The following is a 23,521-nucleotide window of genomic DNA, read 5'->3' on the forward strand; positions in this document are numbered from 1 at the left end:
CACACACACACACACACACACACACACACACACACACTTGAGAAACTGCCCAGTCTTGAATCTCTTACTAAACTTGAGAAATATATTGACTCATCCAGGCAATTGCTTGGAATGAAGTTCTGTTGAGTCCAAGAGACATCTGTACTTGGGTACGTTTGGTTGAGCTTTTAAGAAAAAGCAATAGAATTGGGGGCATCGTTCAGGAAAAAACACTGCATTTCCTTTCTCTCTAGATATACGAGGTGCTGAGCGTGATCCGTGACATCGGTGCCATCGCCCAGGTCCATGCTGAGAATGGTGACATCATTGCTGAGGTATCTTCTAGGAATGTGTGATATTACGAGGGCCCGTTGCTGTGAGCAGGTCCTTCGCTCTTTCCTTCACGCAGGAAAATCTTCCGAATGCTGTTCTTCTGCTGAAACTTAATAGATTACAGAACCATGTGAACGCTAAGTGGCTTTCTGCCAAAGTTGAGGGAGAAGCATCTGCCCGTGGAAGGACTGCATCCAAGCTGGCAGTTTCCACTCCGTCCCCGTCTTTCAGTGAAGCCTCAGGGTGGCTCCTGCAGCTTGAGGCTAGATGGTGTGAAGGATGGAGGGCCCCTAGTTGGGGCAGCTGCTTCGCTCATTGCCTCCTTACTGGGGCAAGGATGGGGATCTTGCATCGCCTTCCTCTGCCCGCCTGAAAGCCTTTCTGGTTCTTCCAAAGCTTGAGGACCTGCAGCCTTCCAAGTCCTCTCCCTTGCTCCTCCTCCTCCATAGAATTAGACAATGAATCTTTCTGGGCAATTTCAATGAGCTTGAGATGGGCCAATTCTACGCACATCCAACCTCAGTCTAACCTGGTTTTCAGAGTACCATAAGGAGGAAAGAAGAGAAATGGCTTCCCCAAGGAGCTTCCAATCTAGGCTTAAGCGTGGAAGAAGGGTGTTGAGGTCAAAACTGAATTTTGCAGATGCTCCCCAGGGCAGAGCCAGAGGCTGGGTCCAAAACCAAAGGGTTGTATTTTAATTTGTTACAGAAGAAGTGCCAGGAGCAAGAGATGGGTAGGTAAACTTGGACTTTGTGGTTTTGCTTTCCCTTTCCTCAGTCCTTTGAGAGGGGTGTGTCTGTGCTCAGATTTCTGGTGTGTGGAGAATTCTGCAGGGGTGGGGGACTGGAAACCTCCAGCTGGGCTGCCATTCCCTTCCCATTCCCAAATGTCCTGGAATGATGCTGCATCTGGAGCATTACAGGAAAATCAAATCCTGGGTACCAGAAGGCAAGTGCTGATAACAGCTGTATTGCTGCCCTCAGGGTCTCCCCACCCCGGTGAAGTTAATAAATAGTGAGACAAAGTCTTTAATAATGAAAATGAATGGAATTAAAAAAAAAATCCACATCCTTACATGAGACAATTATTTTCCAGTGGATGCATGCTGTTCAGGTTGCTAGAAGCCATCAGCGTGGTGATGGGGTTGGACTATGTAGACCAGAACTCTTGGTAGGTTCTGTAACAGTTGTCAACGAGATATGCTTAGGATGTGCTCCTTTTCTTTATGTTTCAGGAGCAGCAAAGGATCTTGGAACTGGGAATCACTGGCCCTGAAGGCCACGTGTTGAGCAGGCCTGAAGAGGTGAGCTTGCGCCTCAAGCTTTGCTTGTTCTTTTGCAGACTTGTAGTGGTCTCTGTGTAAGATGCGGGCTGCTTAGCTTAAATCCTTTAGGCCTTCATCTTCAAAGCAGGGCATCGTTACAATGCGAGCAAGGCTCACAGGGCTGCTGCGCCAGCACTTTTGGGTTCTTGGGGACCCCTTTCTCATCTGCCACGCCCTTCAGTTCCCCCTTGTCCCCTTGGGGCCTTGCTGGAAGGTCGCACAGGAGAAATGCATTTTTCCTGCAGCGGTACATTGTTCCCGAATGCACCACCAAGTATTTTGGGAATGCTCATGGCTAGAACTGGTTTGTTGGTACCAGCTCAACACAGCTGCCTGGATTTTCCGCTGCTCCTCAGGGCCTGGCTGTAGGGGGTGTCAGGATGAACCCTCCACTCCAGAATCCATACTGCACCACTGATAGTCTCCATGCTTGCTCCTAAATGCTGCTTGCAGGTTGCTGTTTATTCCATTCGGGCTTCATTTTCAAAGGGGACATACCACGGAAGACATTTCTTGCATGGGAGGGGGGGCGGGGGACACTCTCCTTGTGCTCAGGCAGATCTGAACTCTCTTTTCCCTGTAGGTTGAGGCCGAAGCCGTGAACCGGGCAATAACCATTGCCAACCAGACCAATTGCCCCTTGTATGTCACCAAGGTGATGAGCAAAAGTGCAGCTGAAGTAATTGCCCAGGCCAGGAAAAAGGGTAAGTCCTATTAATAGAAGCGTGATGGAAACTTCCTGCTAATTCTTCCATTCTGGTTTCCTTGCCAAAGTTGTATGGGTCCCTCTTGCCTTGGTTTGCGTTTGCTGTCTGGGTTTTAACTTTCTGAGTAATTGGCTTTCAGGGGGTGGGGGCTTGTCGTGCTACCCAAAAGCAGTTTGTTGGGACGTTGACTTTCCAGTCCAAGTTTCCCCTTTTTGTTCCACCACCTGGCCAGTCACCTTGGTAACATCTGTTTGCAAATACAAATGAGTAATCCAGCATTTAGTTCTCTTTAATCACATTGTAGGCCGACTCGTCAACACTGTCTTGCATCGTTTCTCCAAAATCACCCACCACCACCACCCACACACGTTTTCTGATGCATTTTTCTCCAGGATCCCTTCCTGCTGTCACCTGTCCAGAAATAAACTCGGTTTCCAGATGGGACAACAGCTGGCAGGAACTAGTATTTGGTATTTATTGTTTTAGTGGATAAGAACTGGGATAACAGTGGTGCTTAGTGACAGGCATAGTCTGGATGGAGATAAATTTGGGGCGAGTTTTACTGCCTCCGGATGCCAAGCAGAGGGTAGCCTTCTTCATGTGTGCACTGCATCTGGCGGCTCGCTAGGCTGCTTTTCTGCCATCGAGTGCTGGAGGCAGCAAGAGGCGCAAGCAATAAAACGTTGTAAAACAGGAAAGGAGAAATTCTGAGGTTCTTGGAAAAAGCTTTTCATTGGGCCCAACATGTTTTAGAAAGGATTTTCCATCTCTGTTGAGGAAGATTGTCTGTGGCGTATTTGGAGAAAGACAAATGGCCCCTGAAGATCCCTTTCTGAAATGTGTTGGGCTTTATAAAAAGTTTCTGCAGGTACTGGAGAATATCCTCGGCCCATTGAGTACAGGCCCCTGAAAAAAGATTCCAGTCGGCACTTGTTTGTGTGCAGGAATATCTGTGCATCCGCTTTCTCAATTGCGTGGCGCTCCTGCATGCAGGCTGCTGAAATGCAGAGTGGCGGTGTTGAGCCTTTGGGCCAAATCTGCTGGCCCAAGATGCTCCTCTCATGTTTCCAGGGATTACCTGTATGGAGAGCCAGTGTAGCATGGCAGTTACTGAACTGGGACTCAGGAGATCCCGGCTCTAGTCCCTACTTGGCTGGAAAGCTTCCTGGATGACTCCCTGTCTAGTCTACCTCACAGGGTTGGTGTGAGGATAAAATGGAGTGAGGCAGAAGGAGAATGATGGATACTGCCTTGGGTTTTTTACAGGAAAAAGTGAGATTTGAATATAAGCAGGGCTTTTTTTGTAATAGAACGCACCGGAATTCCGGCACCTTTTTTTCAGTGGATTTTACGAAGTGATTTTGAAGTAGCAGATCAGCAGCAAACATCATTAACATAGTGCCTGCGGGCTGCTGTTGTGTCTGCTGTCTGATAGTGAGAGAGAGCTGCTTGGGACGCTGCTCCTCCGCTGCTTGGCCTGGGATTGGTGTGTGTGCTTCCTGCTGGCAGGGATGTGAGTTCCGGCACTTTTTTTTTTTTTCAAAAAAAGCACTGAATATAAGTAACAACGGTTGCAGCCCTTTCTCCCAACCATCAATTGTATGTTGGTTTCCTGGCTTTTGTGCAGTCTTTTTGCAACTCTAGGAGGTTGAAATGCTGCTTTGCTAAAGCTTAGTGACTGGCAGTCGGCGGCCCAAGCTCAAATATGCTTTTTGGATGGAGGGTTTGGTTGTGTTTTTGCCCTATTTCTTTTGCTTTCAAATGTGTACCCCCAAAGTGTAATTCGGCCCTTAGGTTGAAAGTGGATCTGTATCCCAAAGGGGTACAGGGGCTCCTCTCTGTGCCCAGGGCTGGAGCAGGAGCAGGGACCAGCTTGCAACACTGAGGGCATGGTCCCGCTCCTACACATGAGTACTTTACGCTTGAGTAACACATGCATAAGGCTGAAGATTCCAGGATGCCTAGTAAGACATGGATTCAGCAATGAGAGGCTGGCTGTCAGAAAGGACAGTCCTGCAAAAGGAGGAACTAATCCTGAAAGAGCCCCTTTGTTGCAGAAGAACCGGTCCCTGAGCCTGCAGGGCTGTTGCAAGACAAATACAGGGAGGGGACAAGGTTGTATGCTGCCTTGAGGTCTTTTGCAGGAAAGGTGCCATCTACCAGTCCTGTCAGTGTGACTCCAAGCATTGCTGCAGCGTATGATGTGATATAACTAAAACAATAACAGATCATATCAAAGCGATAGAAATTCAGCAAGAAGGATGCACCTAGAGCACCGAGTCTGTGGAGTGACGACGCAAGCAAGCAGGAGCGTTTGTGGCCCTAGGCACGTGCCAAGAAGGAGCGTCTGGAAAACGTGGTGTTAAGCAGTTCCGTTAAACTGGCAGCAGTGGCTGGGAGGAAGCCAGAAGCCTTGACCTCGAGCCCATGGGAGTGGGGCATGCAGGAGAAGTGAATTGAATGGTCCATTAAAGTGGTCCAAATGCTGCGGCTTTTCCTCTTTGACCAAATGTAGAAGGCTGGTGCCACACGAGCCCTGACACTCCCAGGCCGCTGTATTTAGGGACCGGTTTGTGCCTTTTGTCACAGCAGCCCAGGTTTGCCATCGGGTGGGATGAACAAGGAGTGGTACCCGATCCCGGCTTTCTGAAGGATGTGACTCGTCTGGTCAATGCGCGTGTTTACGCAATGTCCCTCTGTCATGTTCATGCTGGGTTCCAAGTGGTTTTTTTTCAAGTGGCACCTGTGGCGGCAGCTGCTGGCGTTCGTCTCTGCCAATTGTCCCCTGGTTTGGCATGTGAGGCTTTGGGGGACGTGGCCCAAATAAGCCATCTCGTTATGCTCTAGCCTAGCATTCTTCTACTTGGACTCCTTCCTTTGAATTCCAGCCTTGAGGGAATTGCTATTCAAACAGCTCCGGTTTTTCTCTCCCTTTCTTTTCCCTCATGAGCTTTATCGGTTTCTATTTAAAGCATCTCTCCGTGTGGGTGTTCTAAACTGAAGAATGCTACTCCTTTCCAAAGAATTTGAATTGAACTGTGATGTAGTCTAAATAAACTCAAATTAATGAGATCATTTTTCTGTGTGGGGGATGTCACCACAGCATTGCAAAAAAGTTGATTCTTACCTCAGTAGAACATGATTACTAAAATGCAACCTGAAGGGGAACAAAGTACCTGTAAGCTGTTCTAACCGATAGGCCTCGTGGCTAGCTTTCCTCAAATCCACAGGGTGGATTTCCACTGGAAGGGAAGGAGCCCTGTACATGCTCAGAGGCACTCTTTTGCCACTTTGGAAGCTCCTCATCAGAGCCCTGGCACTGTAAACCTGGCTCAGGGGCCAGTCTGCACAACTTTGAGAGGTGCAGGGGCTCATTTCTACTCCCCTGATTGTACCAGAGTGACTCTAGAGCACTGAAAAGGTCAACTTTCATTTGTTTTCCAGCTGTTTTAAAACCTTTGGTGCTCTGTAGTAGTTACAGAGCAGTAAAAGTAGTCCCTTTGGGGTGGGACAGTGGAGACTACACTGGGGGGCAGCCGGACCCACATGTGGCCTGTGGGTCTCACACTGCCCACTAATCTTATTTCTCCAAATGTAAGTTTCAGTTAAGCTAAAGAGGGACAGAGGTGAAGGCTGCAGGATCTCCAGTTATAGCAAGCCCAGGACTCTCTCTCACAATTTGCCTTCAGGCCCCAACCTTTGCCCTACCCCAGCCTTAATTCAGTCCATTTAGCTGTCCAAACTTCCTGTTCCTGTAAAAACATCCTTGTAAACAAGTCCATGGGGAATGCCTTCCTAAGAAACATGCAGCTTGCATTTCTGAGTTTGATTGTGGAGAACAGGAGAAGTGCATGAAATCAGAAATTCAGTAGTGGTTGCATTTATCCTGTTCATGCCATCCTGATCTGCAGGCACGGTAGTATATGGTGAGCCCATCACAGCAAGTCTGGGCACGGATGGATCACACTACTGGAGTAAAAACTGGGCCAAAGCAGCGGCTTTTGTCACCTCTCCACCACTGAGCCCTGACCCCACCACCCCGGACTTTCTCAATTCTCTGCTCTCTTGGTGAGTAGGATGAGGACCTCCTTGAACAGGTACAGTCTGCACCTCTGTGTCGAAATTCAGAATTCTGTGACTCGTACAAATGGTTAGGGCTGAATCCAAACAAGACGTACGTGTTCCGCTACTTCCTCTTTGGCAGTAGTTGAGGAGAAGCTGAGAAATGGGTTGAAAATATTTGCCTGTTCAGAGTGAGGGCAGGAAGTAGAGCTCACATTCTGATCTACTCCCAGGGTTGTTATGGTGCTGGATCTCATGGCTGGGTTCGGCACCATGGTTTCACCGCACTGGCCACATTGTTGGGGATGGAAGGGGCTGTTCTTGGCATGTGTTCCCAGCTCATGCCAATCTGAGAAGGAGGGAGAGAGGGCCTGGGAATGTGGGGCTGGAGCCTCTGAGATGAGAAAAGCAGAGGTAGTTTTTGCAAGACCCCCCCCCCCCCACAAGGGCTTAGGCAGGCTCGGAGGAGCACCAGGATGTACAGCTGTCAGGTACGGGGAGTTCTCAGAGTCAGGTGGAGCTGGTACGACTCTTGACCCCATGAGCTGGCATTGGGAGAGAGGGGCTAGCCAACTAGAGGGTCGGCATGCAGAGAAAGGGAGTGCTTGCCTCCTAAAGGCACACTCAAAAGGAAGGTTTCTGGACGTTAGTTGGGTTCAGCAAACCACACTGTGTGCTCAGAGTTACATCCTGTGACGAACGAAGTTATTGAGTATACGTTGGTGAATCACGCGCTTTTGCAAAGGGGCAGTCTGTTGCCTTGAATGTGCAAAGGAAGGAAAACGCAGCTCAGACACACACAGCTACTGTGCAGTGCGGGCCCATGTGCATCACTCATGCCTTCCAAGAGAAATTCTGCGCCCAGGCATGGCTTTTCTTGGGCCTTGAGTGGCTGAAGTGGGTATAGCGATGCAGGAATGTTGCTCTGAGAAGAGCATTCATTGTTTTCTGTATCCAAGCCAATACCTTGTTCCACTCTTGCTGTGGCCTCCATTCGGGAGCGGGAATGTTCCAGGGTTAACTAATTGTCTGCCCGAACACATTACACAGTTGCCATCTCCACCCTCTGGCGCACTCAGCAGACCTCTGGCTCTTAACGTCGAATCCCCACACGCCGATTGCTCACTCATAGGCTCTGGAAAGCATCCCCTGCCCCCGCCAAGCTTTCTTGGTCTTACTTCTTAGAACATCTAGCACAATTCGATGTTAAATCAGATGCATGAAGATACATAAAGTCAGACAAGACCAGTGCAGTTTTAGCCTGTGGGTTAGTCCTTGGTAAATTGGTAAATTTCCTGGGCATTCTTCATACCAGTGTAGGATGTTACGGTCTATGAAGAGGGACCGCCAGGCCAGTATGGCTGATCAGGATGACCAGGATGGGGTTTTCAGACCAGAGTTTTCCGCACCCTGCCTGGGGTCCCTCTGCCATTCACCTGGGGCCCCCTCCCATTGGCGTACAATTCTAGTCCATATGGTTCTGAGTAAAGGGCTGATTTAAAGGAAATGTGTGATGGAGCAGGGCTTGCCTCGTGCAGCCAAGGGCAGTGTGTATGTTGGCGTGTGTATGTCTGTATCTGTGGAGCACTCATGATGGCCGTGGGTCATGGAGTATCTCTTGCATTTTGGTTTTAGTGGTGATCTCCAGGTTACCGGCAGTGGCCACTGTACCTTCAACACTGCCCAGAAAGCTGTTGGGAAGGACAATTTTACCATGATTCCTGAAGGAACCAATGGAACCGAGGAAAGGATGTCCATCATCTGGGATAAAGCTGTGGTGCGTTGCCTTGGGGAAAGGGCTGCTGGCCATGCTGATGTGACATGATGACGTTGGCTAGCCTGGTGCTCTTCAAATGCTTTGGTCTCCAAGTCCCATTATTCTTTACTATTCTTTGTGCTGGTTGGGTGGGCGGTCTGATGGGAGTTCTGCTTCAACACATTTAGACGGTTCCAGGTTCGGCTCCCCTGGACCTGCTGATCACTGCTGTCGTAATGAGGGACACCCATTTGGACAGTAACATGGATGCACAATGTCTGGAGGTTTTATTTTGGGAGTATTTGAATCAGCCAGGGACTCATTTGGGGATTTCACTTACTTGACTTGGCATCAGCCACACCTGTAAGCTGCTGTGGGCATCCATCCAGTTATCTCATGATTTCCTGCACTTCACTATGGTGGGGAATTGGTTTATTTATTTATTTACCCTTGGGAGAATACTGGGTTTAGAGCAGACTGACTTCTCACCCAAGAATGCCCAGTGGTTTTTCTTAGTGGTGTGTTCAGGGGGAAATAATGTCTTGAGCTTCTAGGAAAACTGCTTCCTTGGTTCAAATGCACAGGTACCTAGCTAGAAATTAAGGGCAAAGCATGGAAGTGGGGAATCATTGCAGAACTTTTGCTTCCAATTTTAAATCAGCCATAGCTCCCCCTTTGTATCCATGCTTGGGCAACTGTGGTTTGTGAGAACAAGCCAGGATAAAATTCAAGCTTTGGGTCCTGGCTTGTTCTGAAACTGTATTTTAAACAAACCACTGTTTCCCTAGTCTGAATGTAACAAGGACCTGAGGTTTCTTCAAAATCAGAGGTAGATGCTTCAGATTTCAAGGCTGTGACAGTTATGGGCCAGAATGTGAGAGATGAGGCTTGCTAGGTCTCGTTCACATAGCAGGAAAATACATTTCCCCATTACTTGGGCCTTTATTGCTTTTATAAGCAGCAACGAGTGAAGATGTTCCAGTGATAACATATTTATCATGATCTGATCTCAAGACCCCTTGACACGAATCTGAGAACTCAGCCAAGAGTCCGTGCAGTCCACTTCTTGGAACATGATACTGCATAGTTTAGCACCATTTAAACATAGAGTTACCTGCTTTTGCCTTAAGGATCTAGGCAGCTCTGTATGTGGGTTCTGTGCTTCTAATGGGGCCACTGTTCCCTTTTTGTTTGGATTAGGTGACTGGCAAGATGGATGAAAACCAGTTTGTAGCTGTGACGAGCACCACCGCAGCCAAGATCTTCAACCTGTATCCACGGAAGGGGCGCATCGCAGTGGGCTCTGATGCTGACCTTGTTATTTGGGATCCGGACTGTGTCAAGACCATCTCAGCCAAGACTCATAACATAGTAAGTGACTTTTGCAGATGCCCTCTTCTTTTAAGCACAAACCTCCTCTTGCAATGGAAGATTGGGGTGGGGAGGGACACCCGAGTTGTGTGAGCTGTTAACAGAGAAGAGACTTCTCTGAATGTGGTGGATTCCTTTTCTTTAAAGGTTCTTAAGCAGAGGTTTGATGGCCTGCAGGTCGGGGATAGGTCTGTAATAGTAGATTTCTTGCATTGGCAGGGAACTGGGCCACACAACCATGAATGAAACAAAGCAACACAACAAGTCTGAAAGGGCCTCCTGGGCCATCTAGTCTGATCTCTGGCTTCAGCCAGCTCTGGTCATGTAATTCCCAACGTGTGTTTGTCTAATCTTTCCTTGAGCACCCTCACTAATGGGGCCTCAACCGCCTCTCTTGGAAACCCATTCCATCTCTGAGAAGTTCTAACCATCAGGAGGTACTTCCTGACATCCAAACTGAAACTCGGTTCCTTGAGCTTTGCTCCATTCAAATGTGTCCTGCCCTCCACTGCAGGGGAGAACAGGACATGACCCTCCACTGTGTGATACCCCTTCATATGCTTGTAAGTCACTGTAGGATCCCCTAAGGATAGAGGTGCTTGCTTTCTGTTCTCTCCCATAGCTGAAGCTCTCCGAGCCATTCAGAGCCATTCATAAAAATTGCAAAGCACAATTGCAGATGATAAAATGCAACAAAAATGCAATATACAAAACTCAAAGTGACCGAAACAGCTGAAAATCATTGCAACAAAACACTAGCTGTATTACAAGGCAGTTGACAAACTGCCCTCAAACAGCCTGCCATTAAAGGACCAGGAGCTGACAGCCTCCTCAGCGCTGCCCAAGGGGACAAGGACAGTGCCAGGCAGGCCTCAGTGGGGAGATCATCCCGTAAGTGGGAAGGACACCTCTGGCAGGGCCCTCCCCATTTCCGCTGCCCACTCTGCCCCATGGAACAGTGGAAAGCCAACAAGAGGCCACATTGGCACTTCCTGGTTTTCATTCCCCGTCAGGGTTATGGCCCTTGACGTAGGCATGGAAGTACTCTGTGGAGGCAGCTGCCACGGGGAGGGCCCCCGAGAGCCCAGGACCACGTGGGAGGCCCCTGGAGTTTCTGAGCAGGTGTGCTTCAGCTGCTGGAAAACAGCAAGTTCCACATTAGACAAGATCAGAGAATGAACTGAAAATAAAACTGCTGTCTTTATGCATATTCACATTGCTATCCTTCCTGCGATATACTCTGTGCAGTTCTGAGAACTGCATATAAAAGGGATTTGGAAAAAGTGTAGAAAAGAGTAAGCAAAATGATCAAGAGCCTGGAGCAACTCTCAAAAAAAGACAAGTAAGGGACCCACAGTGGAGTTATAGAAAATTATACATTGTTTAGTTTTAGTGGAAAGCAGGTTTTTATCTTTCGCTACTATTACATTAGAAGCCGGGTCATCTCATGAAGTGGAATGGTATTTTTGCTGCCATGTCAGGCTGATAAAATAATATTTTATTATTATTTATTCCATTGCTGTACCACTCAGTGGCCAAAGCTCTGTGGATGGTTTACAGCAATCCATAGAAGACAATCCAGTACAAAGACAATTTCATAAAATCAGAAAAACCCAAGAAGTTTAAAACAACTCAAACAAACAATAACAAATAGTGACTCTAGTGATTGGTTGAGTGATTTAATTTGAAGTTAAAAGAAAAGACTTCTTCACACACAACTTAAATGAAACTGGAATTTGCTACCACGAGAGGCAGCGATGGCCAGCACCTTGGGTGGATTTAGAAGAGGAGCAGACGAATGTATGCAGGGCAGTGATGACGGTTGCATCCCATGTGGGGGGGCCTCTGCAGAAGGACAGTGGTGCTGCATTTGTGTTCTGCTTGTCAGCTTGTCACAAGCACATGGTTTGCAACGGTGGAATCAAATTACAGGACTAGGAGGGCCTGACCTGGCGTTGCCTGGCTCTTGTTTTGTTCTTTCCTCTCTTGGACTCTGTGATCGCCACTTGTGTAAGTAAAAGAGAAATACAAAAAGGCCTTTTTTAGTTAAGTGAGCATGTCTGCTTAAAAGTTTAGGAAGACATTCCAAGCTCCTGCTTTCAAAGTCTCCGTGGTTTAGTTGATAGCCTAAAAGGAATGCTTCCAGTCTTTGGATGGAAGTCGATGTGCTTTCTGAAATAAAATTTAAAATAATACGTTCTTGAACCAGGAGATGGCCCCCTTTAGAGTATATCAGGAAAGAGTTTAGTATTTATTAATTTATTATTTATTACGTACATTTATACCCCATCCTATTGCTTCAAGTGCTCAGCATGGCTTGCAAGAAATAAAAAATACAATAAATATAAAACTACTATATAAAACTTTAATTATTGAAACAATATAAAACACATCACTATAGAAAATGCAACTGAGAAAAAAGTGGGGGGGGATCCTAAAACGTCTAAAAGCATTAATTGTTAAAATAAGTGGGTGCAGAGTTCCACCTACTCTGCCTCTGTGGGAACGCTGTTCAGTCTCTGATTCTTCACATTTTTGCATCAGGAGCCATTAGATCATTCATTTCCCTCCAGTGGAGAGGTCTTCCTGAATTAGGGGAAGAGGGCAGGGCTAGAACCATGAATCATGCAGAGATGCGCTGGAGAGCCTCTTTGTAGAAGCTTTGGGTTTTCAAATACTTCTCAGTTTTGGATGTTCAAAAGCTGGGCTGCGTAACATGTGACCCTCCAAATATTGTTTGAGTACACCTCCTATCAGTTCTCGCTCACATAGCCAATGGGAACCGCAGTCCAGAAAATACGCAGGGGGCAACAAAATTGTTTTCACTTTTAAAGTGTTGCAGGGAGCCAGGAGGAATTGAGAGCAGGTTGCTACCTCGAAAGCCTGCAGAAATGGATGTGGACTGGAAGGGACCCCTGCTTTTGCTTTTCTTAAACTTACAGTAACCTACTTAATACATGGTTTAAAATTCTGTATTATAAATTTTAATGATATTTTAAAATATATTGTATCTTTTATTTGATTAAAAAATATGTTGTGAACTGGCTAGAGAGCTTCAGTTATTGGGTAGTATAGAAATCAGATCAAATAAAACAATAAAATGCATGGACAGAGGGGGCGTTTGGTAAGGGACCTGAGCCTGGCCCAGTTAACAGATCACTTTCTTGACATGCAGGTGATTCTATTTGTTTTATTTATGTTAGTTTATTTTTACTGCCTCATAATAACAGCAACAACATACTTCCTCCAAAGCTGTTTAGGGCTCTCTGGGTGTTGTACAGTCCAACCTCGGTTCAGTCCCTGGGATCTCCGTCCGACAGGATCAGGCGCCTTGCGATACCTCCATCATTCCTCTCTCAGATCCTGGGATAAGGCAGATTCTTCACCTAAATTGGGATAGACAGCTCAGTGCCTTTCAGCCATTTGGTGCTATAAACCCATCATCCCCAGCCAGCGTGGCCGAGTTCAGGGCTGAGAGGGTTTATAGCAAAGCATCTGCAGGAGACTTTGGTGCATACCTTTGATCTAAATCATCTAACAGCTCCCCCAACCCTCAGTTGGAAAAACGTCAGAGGGAACCAGGGCTGCCGCTTCCAACAAATTCACAGCCTTCTGTGCCTGTTTGTAAGGGGGGGAAAATTCCATCAAGCGCACCAGTTGTGAATCTCCCACATCACAGCTGTTCTTCCCCTGCAGAGTCCGGGGCAGAGCGCTGGCAGAGAAGCTGGGATGCAAGTGGGAGGCAAGGGAATGTTGGAACTGACCTTTAGGCGATGTTGCACGGACAATTCCTATTCTGAAAGAGAGCAGAGCAAACTTGTGTGGGCTTATTTACATCTCTTCTAGCTACTGGCGCAAAGCCATGCGATCCCTCCCTCCCTTTTTTCATGGTAGGACCTCTTTGTGTGTGTGTCCTTCATGAATGCTCTTTCTCATTTTGGGCTAAAAGGAGGCAGTTCTTCCTCCTCCTTTTTTTCTTTGCAAAGATCTCCAAAGCTGCTTTGGCTGGAAGCTTGTAAAAAGCTCAGTAAAGCTTCTTTCCTTGTTAGGGTTTCCTTAAATGCTGTTTGATACTGATGGGTGATTAATCTGTCATGGGAGAACTCTGAGAAATGAAAGCAGGCGCAGGGTGGAAGCGGGTTGGCAGCAGGCTGTTGGGTGAAAAAAGAATCGTAGTGAAGATAGGCTGTGATGTTCTTCAAACCGGATTCCCGCAATTCCCTGGAAGTTTATCAGGACTGCCTGGCCTCCTTACACCCTCAGAAGACCAGGAACTGGCAGGCCACCTTCTTGGAAAGCATGGGTACCTGCCACTTTCCGTCTTTCTTGGCTGCGTGCAGTTGAAGGAAGTGTTCATGTGTTTGTAGGTCGTTCAGCCAGGTAGTTCAAGGGGATGATGCAGCTCAGGTAGAAACTCTGGGCTGCAGCCTACTCCTTTCCGGAAGACACGCCACTCTTGCTTGTGCCTCTTCTTGGAATTCCTCTGGGGATGGCTTAGGAATTCCCTCCAAAGGCATGCCAGCAATCAGAGAGAGCTGTGGCAATTGCCCAAGAAGGCATGCCAACCTCCTTTTTCTCGGTGGTGAGAGACTCCCTGCCCATCCTGCAGGCGCCAGATGAAATGCGCCGTGTCCCAGTGAGAGTCTTATTCCATCTGGCTGCATGGGGGGGCCCATACTGCCCTGCATTTCTCCTATTGGGGTGAGAGACCGGTGTCCGCACCCCGTTCTCGAGCAGGACCATGGCATTCGTTGCAGCGGTGCAGAAGAGCCAAGAGGGAGAGGCTGGGAAGGCCCGTGTGATGGGCCCAGGCGGCTTACGAGGGCCGCGGGTTGCCCACCCTTGATTTAGCTAGGGAGGGAGTGGAAACCCTTATCAAATCTTCAGGTGACAAAAACTGGAAGGAACAGTGAAGGCCACAGATTTCAGAATGTGGAACAACATTCAGAATGGCTGTAGTGGAACGGAAAGCACGGGGAAGGAGCAGAAACCCAACCTCTACACATGTACCAACTCAGGATGGCTTGGCATGTGAAAAGGATCGCAGGATTGTAGTTAGTCAGAAACTGCAGATGAGCAACGTCAAAGAGCAGCGATGTATCCACATCTTGAGAAGTAGTAGTTCCCCTTTCCTCTACTCAGTTCCACCTGGAGTACTGTGCCCAGCTCTGAAAAAATCTTACAGACAATTAAAACAACTAAACAAACGGGCTGGTAATATGAAATACCTACGGATGCTCTTTAAAGGAACGAGCAAGTTCTGAAAAAGTCTTTATCTGGTACAGAGAAGGCAACAGCGTTGGTGAGGAGCTGATCTGTGGGTGGAATTCCAAAGACGGGGTCTTTTTGGTCGTGGGACTGTGTTACTGCAGAAATTCTGGCTTGGCCCTGATTCATAGTGGCCGTAACTCTCCTTTTCCTCCTCTAGTCAGTGGAGTACAATGTCTTCGAGGGCATGGAATGCCGTGGGTCACCGCTGGTGGTCATCAGCCAAGGGAAGATAGTGCTGGAAGATGGTAACCTGCATGCAACCGAGGGCTCTGGCCGATACATTGCCAGGAAACCCTTCCCGGACTTCGTGTACAAACGCATCAAGGCAAGGAGCCGGGTGAGTACAGGAAGCTGAACAATACGGGGGTATGGCGAATCAGAGAACTTAACCTTCCAGGGTATGGGGTAGCCTTGTTGATCCTGTGCAGAAGCCTCCATTAAGAATCTTGCGGCACCTTAAAGGTGCCAGATCTCTTGTGGCAGAAGATTTCATGGAGTAGATCCCTGCCCCGCACCCATCAGATAGGTGAAAACGGGTATGTGAAACCCAGTAATTAACTTTATTTAAACACAATTATGCAGTAACATCCTCTGCCACTAGGGGAAGACTTTCTAACCAGCATGTGGCTTTGTGGTGAAACCCAGGCTAGATTAGATTAGTGGGGCCAGGGGTGGCGTTCTATGCCTGTCCTTTCCCTCCTGTTGTGGGTCTGGCCCCCTTGATGACGACGACGACGACAGTAGTTTGGAGGAACTTGGCCTTTTGGGACTGATTCCTATATATTTGTTCACTGCTTGATGGGTGAAATAGTGCTTTGGAGCGTGGGCAGCTATTCCTTTCTGCTTGTTTGCTCAGAGAGGATCAGCAGCAACAGCAGGAAATACCTGCAAAGCAGCAAGAATGGGGGCTGCAGCGGGCGCCAGCTGCCACAGGGGCCTTGGGACGTGCCCAACGCTCCCGACTCTTGATGCCGGCCTGGGTTGACAAGCACATGTGCCTCCCAGTCTGGTAAAGCTTGGGTAAAATTGTTAGGCTAGCTTTTGAGAGTTGCTCCTTTAGCAAAGGAGCCTGAACCAGCTGTGAAAGCAATTACACACAGGCCGCAGCACAAGAACAGGGTTTGGCTTTTGTCTTCTGGAGTCAAATCCAGTTGTAAATTAACCTAGACGCACTGAATTCAGTGGTGTTTTGACATTGCCCCTTGGTGTGACTGTAGCTCTTGGCTAGTTAGGAAGAGAAACAACCTCCCAAGCCAAAATGGATCCGTTCCAAACAGTGCCCTCTGCTGGATAAAATCCTATTTTAACTTACAAAAGCAGCAATGAGAAAGGCTGGGCGATTTTTCTACATTTTGGGAGGACTGCCTTCCCGGCAATGCATGTGAGATTGCTTCACATTGCAGATGGGACTGATGCATTGTCAGGATGAAACATCAGGGCTGTGATCCAAAACAACATGTACTAGAGAGTAAATCCCATAAATGCAATGGGAGCTACTTCTGAGTACGTGTCTGTAAACAGGTCGGCAGCCATCCTTGGCTTCGTTCCAAAAGCCCTGTGCTTACAAGTTGTTCAGACTGCAGCCCATGAGGAGGGGAAGAAGAGGGAAGAAGAAGAGCGAGAAATGTGGGTGGCCCTACTCCCGTTTGCTCAGAACTTGCACCTCTGTGGCCCCGCACAGAGCCAGCATGTGGTGCCCAACAGAGGATCCTCCAAGTCTTTGTGGCTCTCAGTGCACAGAAGTGCTGGCCCAAATCTGGTGCACTGGGTTCTCGCAGAGATCCTGTCCCACTTTTGTACGCATTAGGTCACAAAGAGAGCAATATCCCACAGCGCTCTGGAAAGCATGTATTCAGGTCTCGCACAGTGGTCCCTACCTGGTTGCAAGCTCTCTCTGCTTTTTTTTCTCCCCAGCTGGCTGAGCTGAGGGGGGTTCCTCGTGGCCTGTACGACGGCCCGGTTTGCGAAGTGTCGGTGACTCCAAAAACAGTCACACCAGCATCCTCAGCCAAGACGTCTCCTGCGAAGCAGCAGGCCCCGCCTGTTAGAAACCTGCACCAGTCTGGATTTAGCTTGTCTGGTACATAAACGGTTACAGTGACATCTTCTTTTTTACTGGTCTTGGGCTTGCGATCTCCTTATAGGCATTAGGCAGGGTGGGACAAGTCTTTGAATGCATTTCCTGTTCCAGGAAGTGGGTTCAAGAGTGGGACTTGGTCCGACGGCCCACGTTCAGCGTGGGAGTTTTCCTCGGAGCACTGTTCTGTCCCTCGGTGCTGCACCCCTGCTTTGCTCCAAGGCCGATGAGAAAAAGGAGGAGGCCTTAGGCCGTGACCTCCTGCATTTCATGTGGATCTCTCTCCATCCCTACAGATGGGAATTCGGGTGATTTTATCAGCAGACCAAATGCCTGCAATTCGGAGAAGTATCCTAGATACTGACGCCATCCGGCTGTATGTTACAGGATATGTATCTAGGCTGTGGTGGGAGAGTTCCTGCTTTACAGTGAGGGTAGTGATCCTAACCTTCTGCCTAAGAGAAGATAATGTTGACCTGCCAGAGAGGGTGACTTCTGCAGTCACCAGGTGATGCTTATCTGCGTGGACCTTTGCCTCCTGAAGATAATGTTTTACATTTCATATCACCCCAGCCAAAATAAAAATGGTGTGTAAGGCAGCCAACAATAAAATCCAGCTTAAAAAACCAAATCTGAATGAAAAGACAAATTAATTAAAAAACATTAAAACCACAGCCATAAAAGAAATAGCACCCAGCCGGTTAAAAACCTTTCAGCAATAGAGCAGCTTCCATGCCTGAATAAATTGGTTTCTGACTGCCAGGGAAAGGAGAACATCAGAAAGGCCATCGTTCCTCCCTCCCTTGCAGGAAGGAGCAGCCACTGGGGAGACCTGGTTGTGTTCCCACAACAGTTCTTGTGCTGGAGATACCAGTTGCTGCCAGTCCAGGTTTTTGCAGCTTATGGATCAAGAAGCTCTGAACGGTGGACTCGTATATGCGCACAAGCATTCTCCTTCTCAATCCTGATGTTTCTCAAATTAATTCTTCTCCATTTTTGAAGTCCTGTTAGCTGAACAATTTAATCCACTTCCAATTAACAAATTCCAGGAGCAAAACACAAGAAGGAAGCCCCCTGATAAAACTAGAGTTGTAGTGTCACATTTCCAAAATGATCAGGTAGATGAAAGGAGACATAATGTCTTTACATCCCTCTGAACAGAAAGGACAGAATAGGTGAAACTGACCTCACACAGAGCTTCGGGGCTACTGGTGAAAAGGCCCTGCTACTTGTGAATGGAAAATGGAAGGACCATGGAGCTGATAAAGAGTTTGTGATATCTGGGGAGAGGAGGAGGCTCTGTGGATGAAGGTTCCCATGTGCACCTGAGAAGCAGGGCTATGGCTCCTTGGTAGAGCTTTACATGCAGACAGTTCCAGGTCATCTCCTGGCATCTCCAGGTAGGGTGGGGAGAGACGCCTGTCTGAACCTTCTGAGAGCTTTTCCTTGCCAGCCCAGATGGTGCTGAGCTTGATGGAACAGGGAGCATCCTCCCCTGCTTTTGTGATCATGGCTTTCTACTTGTGCATTCAAAAGCTCCAGCAAATGTTCAGGCAGGTTTGACATCCTCAGGAATCCTGGGAACAGGCGCTCACAGGGTTGGGTGCAATTTAAATCTGATCACCCACTCTCAAATTCCCAGAAGGAAGTAATCACACTTCCAGAGGTCCTGGCATTCTGTAGTATTTCACGCAGAACCCAGGTGTCTCTCCTGAGGCTCTGCTGGTTGCAGATGTGCGGATGCTTTCTGAAAACTAGCATGGTGCACTTTTTCCTACTGCTTTATTTTTTCATAGCAGGTCAGTGTAGATATAATCGGTTAACTGAAGCAATTAAGAGGAATTTAATCCTGTAGGAGCCTCGTTTCATTATGTAAAGAGACCCTCAGGATGTACCAGATTTCAAGCTCTGCATGATAGAAACCATATGGAGCCTCTTAAATGAATGATGCAGTTAAATGAATAATTCTATGTACATGCTCAGTTTTTCACCCTATTCATGTTTCTCTCCCCCCCTTCTGACCCTCACCCCCCAATCTCTTTAGGTGCACAGATTGATGATAATATTCCACGCCGTACCACGCAGCGCATAGTGGCGCCCCCTGGAGGCCGTGCCAATATCACCAGCTTGGGTTAAAGAACCGCAAGGGAGAAAACATGGCCGCTTAGCGGATCATGGAAGAGGGTGGGGCCCTTGAAGACCCTTTGTTGATTCTTTTAGAGCCTGTGATAGTTACTGTGGGCAACCGGTGGGCAAGGCCAAATCGAGGTCTCCCCAGCCCCTTCTTTGTCAATCTCCCCTCCCCCACGTTTTCACGGAACCGCTTCACCTTCCCATTCTGACACATTTGGGAACCACCCCTCTGTTTTTGACAAGTGCAAGATGCGAGAAAGGCAAACTTTGAAGAGTAGAGCGTGGGCTTCTGTTGGCATTAACATCCTTTTCTCCCCCCTTTCTTTCTTTCTTTCTTTCTTTCTTTCTTTCTTTCTTTCTTTCTTCTCGGAAGGATAAAGTGAATTTCTTGGGAGCTGCCTGTTCTGTTTAACTTCTTTTTTAAAAGATAAACAAATGAAGGCTTAGGTTTAACTATCAAAAGAAGGAAGAAAGGGTCTAAACTGGATTCTTGCAAACTGGATTTGCAGCCGTGCGACTCAGAACATGGGAACAACAATCCCGACCAAATTTTGCCCTCCTTTCCAGTCGAGCGGAAAGTAGAGATTGCGCTGCTAAGGTTTCAGTCCAAGGGCAGTGGGAAGCTAGGGAGGATGTCTTTAAATACTTCTAGCCCTTTCTGGAATTGTTTTCCTTTTTTGTGTTCGTTGTTCACATACTCGTGTGTGCACTTACTCCTGCATGTTGTCTTGCGTTTTGTTTTGAGATGCCTTATTTTGGAACAGAGACCATCCTTCATCTTTCCTACCTGCATGAATTCTGGGCTCTCCATGGCTGCAGCTCCTTGTGGCCATGCGGTCACAGAATCTGCAGGTTTTCAGTATTACTAGAGATCGCTTTTCAGGGTGAGTCCGAATCAACCATGGTCTTCTGGTTGTACTTCTCATTTGAACTGTTTGCTTTGTGTCAGCCCGAGAATGGCTCTCAAGAGAACCTTCCGAACGACCACTCCTGGTTTGATGGGTCGAGACCTCAAATCAGGAGATCTAGCAGGGAGTTTGCTGCCAAATGACACCCCTTCTTCATTGACATTTGAGTTTCTCCTGCCTTCTGTGGAGCTTGGGCCAAAAAGACATATTTCCCAACCATGCAGTGCTCAGGTCAGTCCTGCCACGGCTGCAGACTGAAGGGGCACACCCAGAGGCGCGGCAGAGCCTGGATTCCACCGTCCTCTCCTGCACAGGTGCTGTGCCAAGATCTTAGGGGCAGTAAGAGGGGCTCTCCTTCCTTTCCAGCCCCGCCTTTCCAAGTCAAGGAAGGCAGCCTCGGAGATCAAGGAGAAGAAAGCCCCCCTGGAGATAGAGACACGCTGCATTGCCATGGCCTGCGTGCCTGGCCCACCGTGCATGTAAGGGGCCGTGGCAGGAAAGGGAGCTCTGTTACGCCAGGTGGCCACCTCCGTGGGGCTTGTGGCAACGACACAGCTGGGTCCCCCTTGCCATTGCCACTTGAATCCCTTTCGCCAGCAGATGGCAGTGCACTTACCCAGCCGATGAGGTGTTGAGTCACAGCGTAATCCTTCACCTGTGTTTGCCCTCATGCAGAGGCACCTCACCTGGTGCCCTTGGTGTTCTCCAAATGGCCCTCCCGGTGCTCAGGAGCTACTCGCAGCCCCCAACAGGTGCAGTGACCTTGTCCTGCAAGGCAGGGCCGTCTCCTGCTTCTTTACCCCATGGAAACAGAACTCCATCTCTTTGTAGACCACAGAGATCTCTTCCCGAGCATCCAGGTGCAGGGCCTAACATGAGCAGCCCTGGTTTCAGGCCTGTGGATGTTGTATTACATGTTCACAACCGCATGCCCTCTTTGGCTTGGCCAGTCCCTTTCTGCAGTTGTTCTCTAGCTGATATTTTCCCCCTTACATCCAGACAGACATTTGCCAATTCTTTGGGAGAAAAAATGGGATCCGTTTAGGGTAGTGTGCTTACCTTGAAATCCGGTGTTTGACGAGGGACTTGTAAAGGGGGCGCTCAAAGCTTCGTCTCAGACTGGGGTGCTCTGCTGCAGCTTGCTTCTGACCACTTACTTTCCGTGGTGAAGAAAACGGTTCAAATATAAAGCAGCAGCTCTTTGGAAGGTTGGGTGGCAGGCCAGGAGCACAGAGAAAACCATTGCAGGAGCAGAGCACAGTAGGGACGGGAATCTTGAATGCCCCGATTTAAACACACTGCAATTTAGGGTGTGAAAAGGGTTTGGAGGAGGTTGCTAGAGCAAAGAGTGCTGGTTTTAGACTGCTGGTGGGCGATTCCATTTTTAATGCTTTGGTAGGTAAAAAAAAACTTCCTGTAAGTAGAAAGCTAGCAGGGAAAAGGGAGAGGGTGCCAAACATTCCTTCTGTATGTATGAGGTGTTTTACACTTGTGCTGTGTGTGTGTGCGTGCGTGCATGCATGCATGTATTAGCAAGCAAGTATCACAAATGGGATTTCCTTCCCAGCTGTTAGTCTGAAGCAGCTCCGGGCCATCTCTTTGCCACCCACGGGCCACCCAGGCTTAGTCCCCTGCTCAGATTGCCGCACTCCAATGGGCGCTTGGCAGGGAGGTGGTTCTGGACCAGCTCGGGGGCTTCTGTTTCCGGAACTGGACTGGCCCAGGGAAAAAGCCATTAATACCTGGCCACCGCACCTGTTGGCTCAGCCCTGGCATCATTCATCCTGCCTATCAGCTGTTAATGGAAAAGACGTCGATTCCCCTGTAAAGATGTGCCGGTGTCCCTGCGCCCCCTGGCAGCTTCGCAGAGAGCAGTAGATGGCCCATTTTATTTATTTTTTTTATAGACGTAGACATGTTGGAGCACCATAAGGGTATTGAGCCTGTTCCTACTTCCTTCACATTTAGCCTGCTGGTGGAGGCCATGCTGGATCTGGGCTTTGGGGTTGGATGGTTCCTGTATTCCAGGTGGTGGAATCCAGTGCTCTGCCAGAAATAGGTTGGGTCAGCTGGCAGCCAGATGCCAAAAGCTGCAGAGAGATCCTAGTCCGTTTTCTCTTGTATTTGCCCTTTCACTCTTCCGACTGTGATGCAGTTTATCATTCCAGACAGTTTCAGTTGGATTTTGGTTCTTTTATTTGCTTGAGATTGCACTTTTTATTAAGGAAAAAAGTATTTAGTAAGTGTAATATATATATTTGCAGCTATTTTTAAAATTTTATTTGTTTTTCCATTGGTGTTTTCATGATGACTTTAAGCAAGTTGTGTGTGGGGTTTTTAAGTGGGGGAGGGCAAATAATTAAAGAAAATGATTGTGTTTGTTTGAGTCCCATGAAACACACGCAGCTCTTTGCTATTCACTTCAGTCTTCCTTTTTTTCCCCCCATATCCGTTATTATTATCGTCGTCGTTTGAGTCATTTTGTTCTTTAGGGGAAAAAAAAGAGAGAAAAAGTTAAAAAAAAATGTTGCAGGTTATGTAAGCATGTTTTTTCCTGTGGGAGCTTGCTCACTTTGTGTGTCTATTTTAATGACTGTCATATGTAAATGCTTAAAAGAAATGACATTGAACATGGAAATAATTTACCGCAGTGACTTGATGCTCTAAAGGAAAAGGAAAGAAGAATTAAAAAACCATGTAGAATTTACTACTAGCTGGATTTTAACCCTTGGATTTGTGCTTGTGAACATGAGTGAAGGAGCTGTAAGTGCTAAGCTGATCATGTGTGTAGACAAAAGAAGTACCACTGTTTTGACCATTCCCTCGATGGTGAAAATAGTGGCATAAAACAAGTCTTGTGTTTTTCTTCCTTACAACCTCTGTGTTATATTACCATGGGAACTCCTAATAAAGACAAAATGTTGTTGTTTCAGTCTGTGTGTCCATAACCAGTGTTCCACGACTGCATGAAGTATGGGCAGCATTTCCAACTTGCTGCCGACTTGGAGTCCTCCAGAAGAAGTTGCTCTGTCACTGCCACAGTCCCTCTCCAGAATGCTTAGAGCCGGTGGGAGCTGCAGGCAACAGTCTCGGGGTGGGTGGGGGGGATACGTGTTCTCCAGCCTTGGGTTAGCTTGATGTGAACAAGGTGGAATGAACCACAGCAAACTGTAGCTCACCTGGGAGAAGAAGAGCAGAACTTCGATTTCTGTCAAAGAACCAGCTGATCAACTGGGTATCTCACAATCGTGTATTTTCAACATAAAACGAAATGGCTGTTCAAAACAAAACCTGACTAAATGTAGCAGCCCTGGATCTTCCATGATCAACATTATCCAAAAATAGGTCCAAACTTCTCTCACCAGTTCACAATTTGAAAACTACAGTATCTTCAGCTGCAAACAATACACATTCGATTTAAAAGAAATGACACAACACATCAAAAAATACCTGCTGAAATGGTTGTTACATGTGGTCAGCTTTTCTCTGATTACGGCAACCCTATAATGAATGCTCTCCAAATTTCCTGACTTTGCTTGTGTAAACTTGAGGCTGTGACTTCCACTATGGAACTGATCCCATCTCCTATCTGGTTTTCCC

General features: G+C 47.7%; 1 protein-coding gene across 2 annotated transcripts in view; it reads left to right on the forward strand.

Moving 5' to 3' along the window:
• DPYSL2 (dihydropyrimidinase like 2) overlaps positions 1 to 22,853 on the forward strand; it is an 83,889-nt gene extending 61,036 nt beyond the window's left edge. For both annotated transcript variants that reach the window (XM_044437646.1, XM_044437647.1), the window contains exons 6-14: positions 234 to 314; positions 1,547 to 1,615; positions 2,220 to 2,340; positions 6,255 to 6,411; positions 8,041 to 8,182; positions 9,362 to 9,532; positions 14,961 to 15,140; positions 16,718 to 16,883; positions 18,925 to 22,853. In XM_044437646.1, coding sequence (XP_044293581.1) covers positions 234 to 314; positions 1,547 to 1,615; positions 2,220 to 2,340; positions 6,255 to 6,411; positions 8,041 to 8,182; positions 9,362 to 9,532; positions 14,961 to 15,140; positions 16,718 to 16,883; positions 18,925 to 19,016 — 1,179 coding nt within the window. In that variant the 3' untranslated portion in view covers positions 19,017 to 22,853. The remainder of the gene's footprint in view (positions 1 to 233; positions 315 to 1,546; positions 1,616 to 2,219; positions 2,341 to 6,254; positions 6,412 to 8,040; positions 8,183 to 9,361; positions 9,533 to 14,960; positions 15,141 to 16,717; positions 16,884 to 18,924) is intronic.
• The last annotated feature ends 668 nt before the right edge of the window (positions 22,854 to 23,521 follow it).

The sequence above is a fragment of the Varanus komodoensis genome, unplaced genomic scaffold (genome assembly GCF_004798865.1).
Source record: "Varanus komodoensis strain SLA01 unplaced genomic scaffold, ASM479886v1 scaffold30, whole genome shotgun sequence".
NCBI lineage: Eukaryota > Metazoa > Chordata > Lepidosauria > Squamata > Varanidae > Varanus > Varanus komodoensis.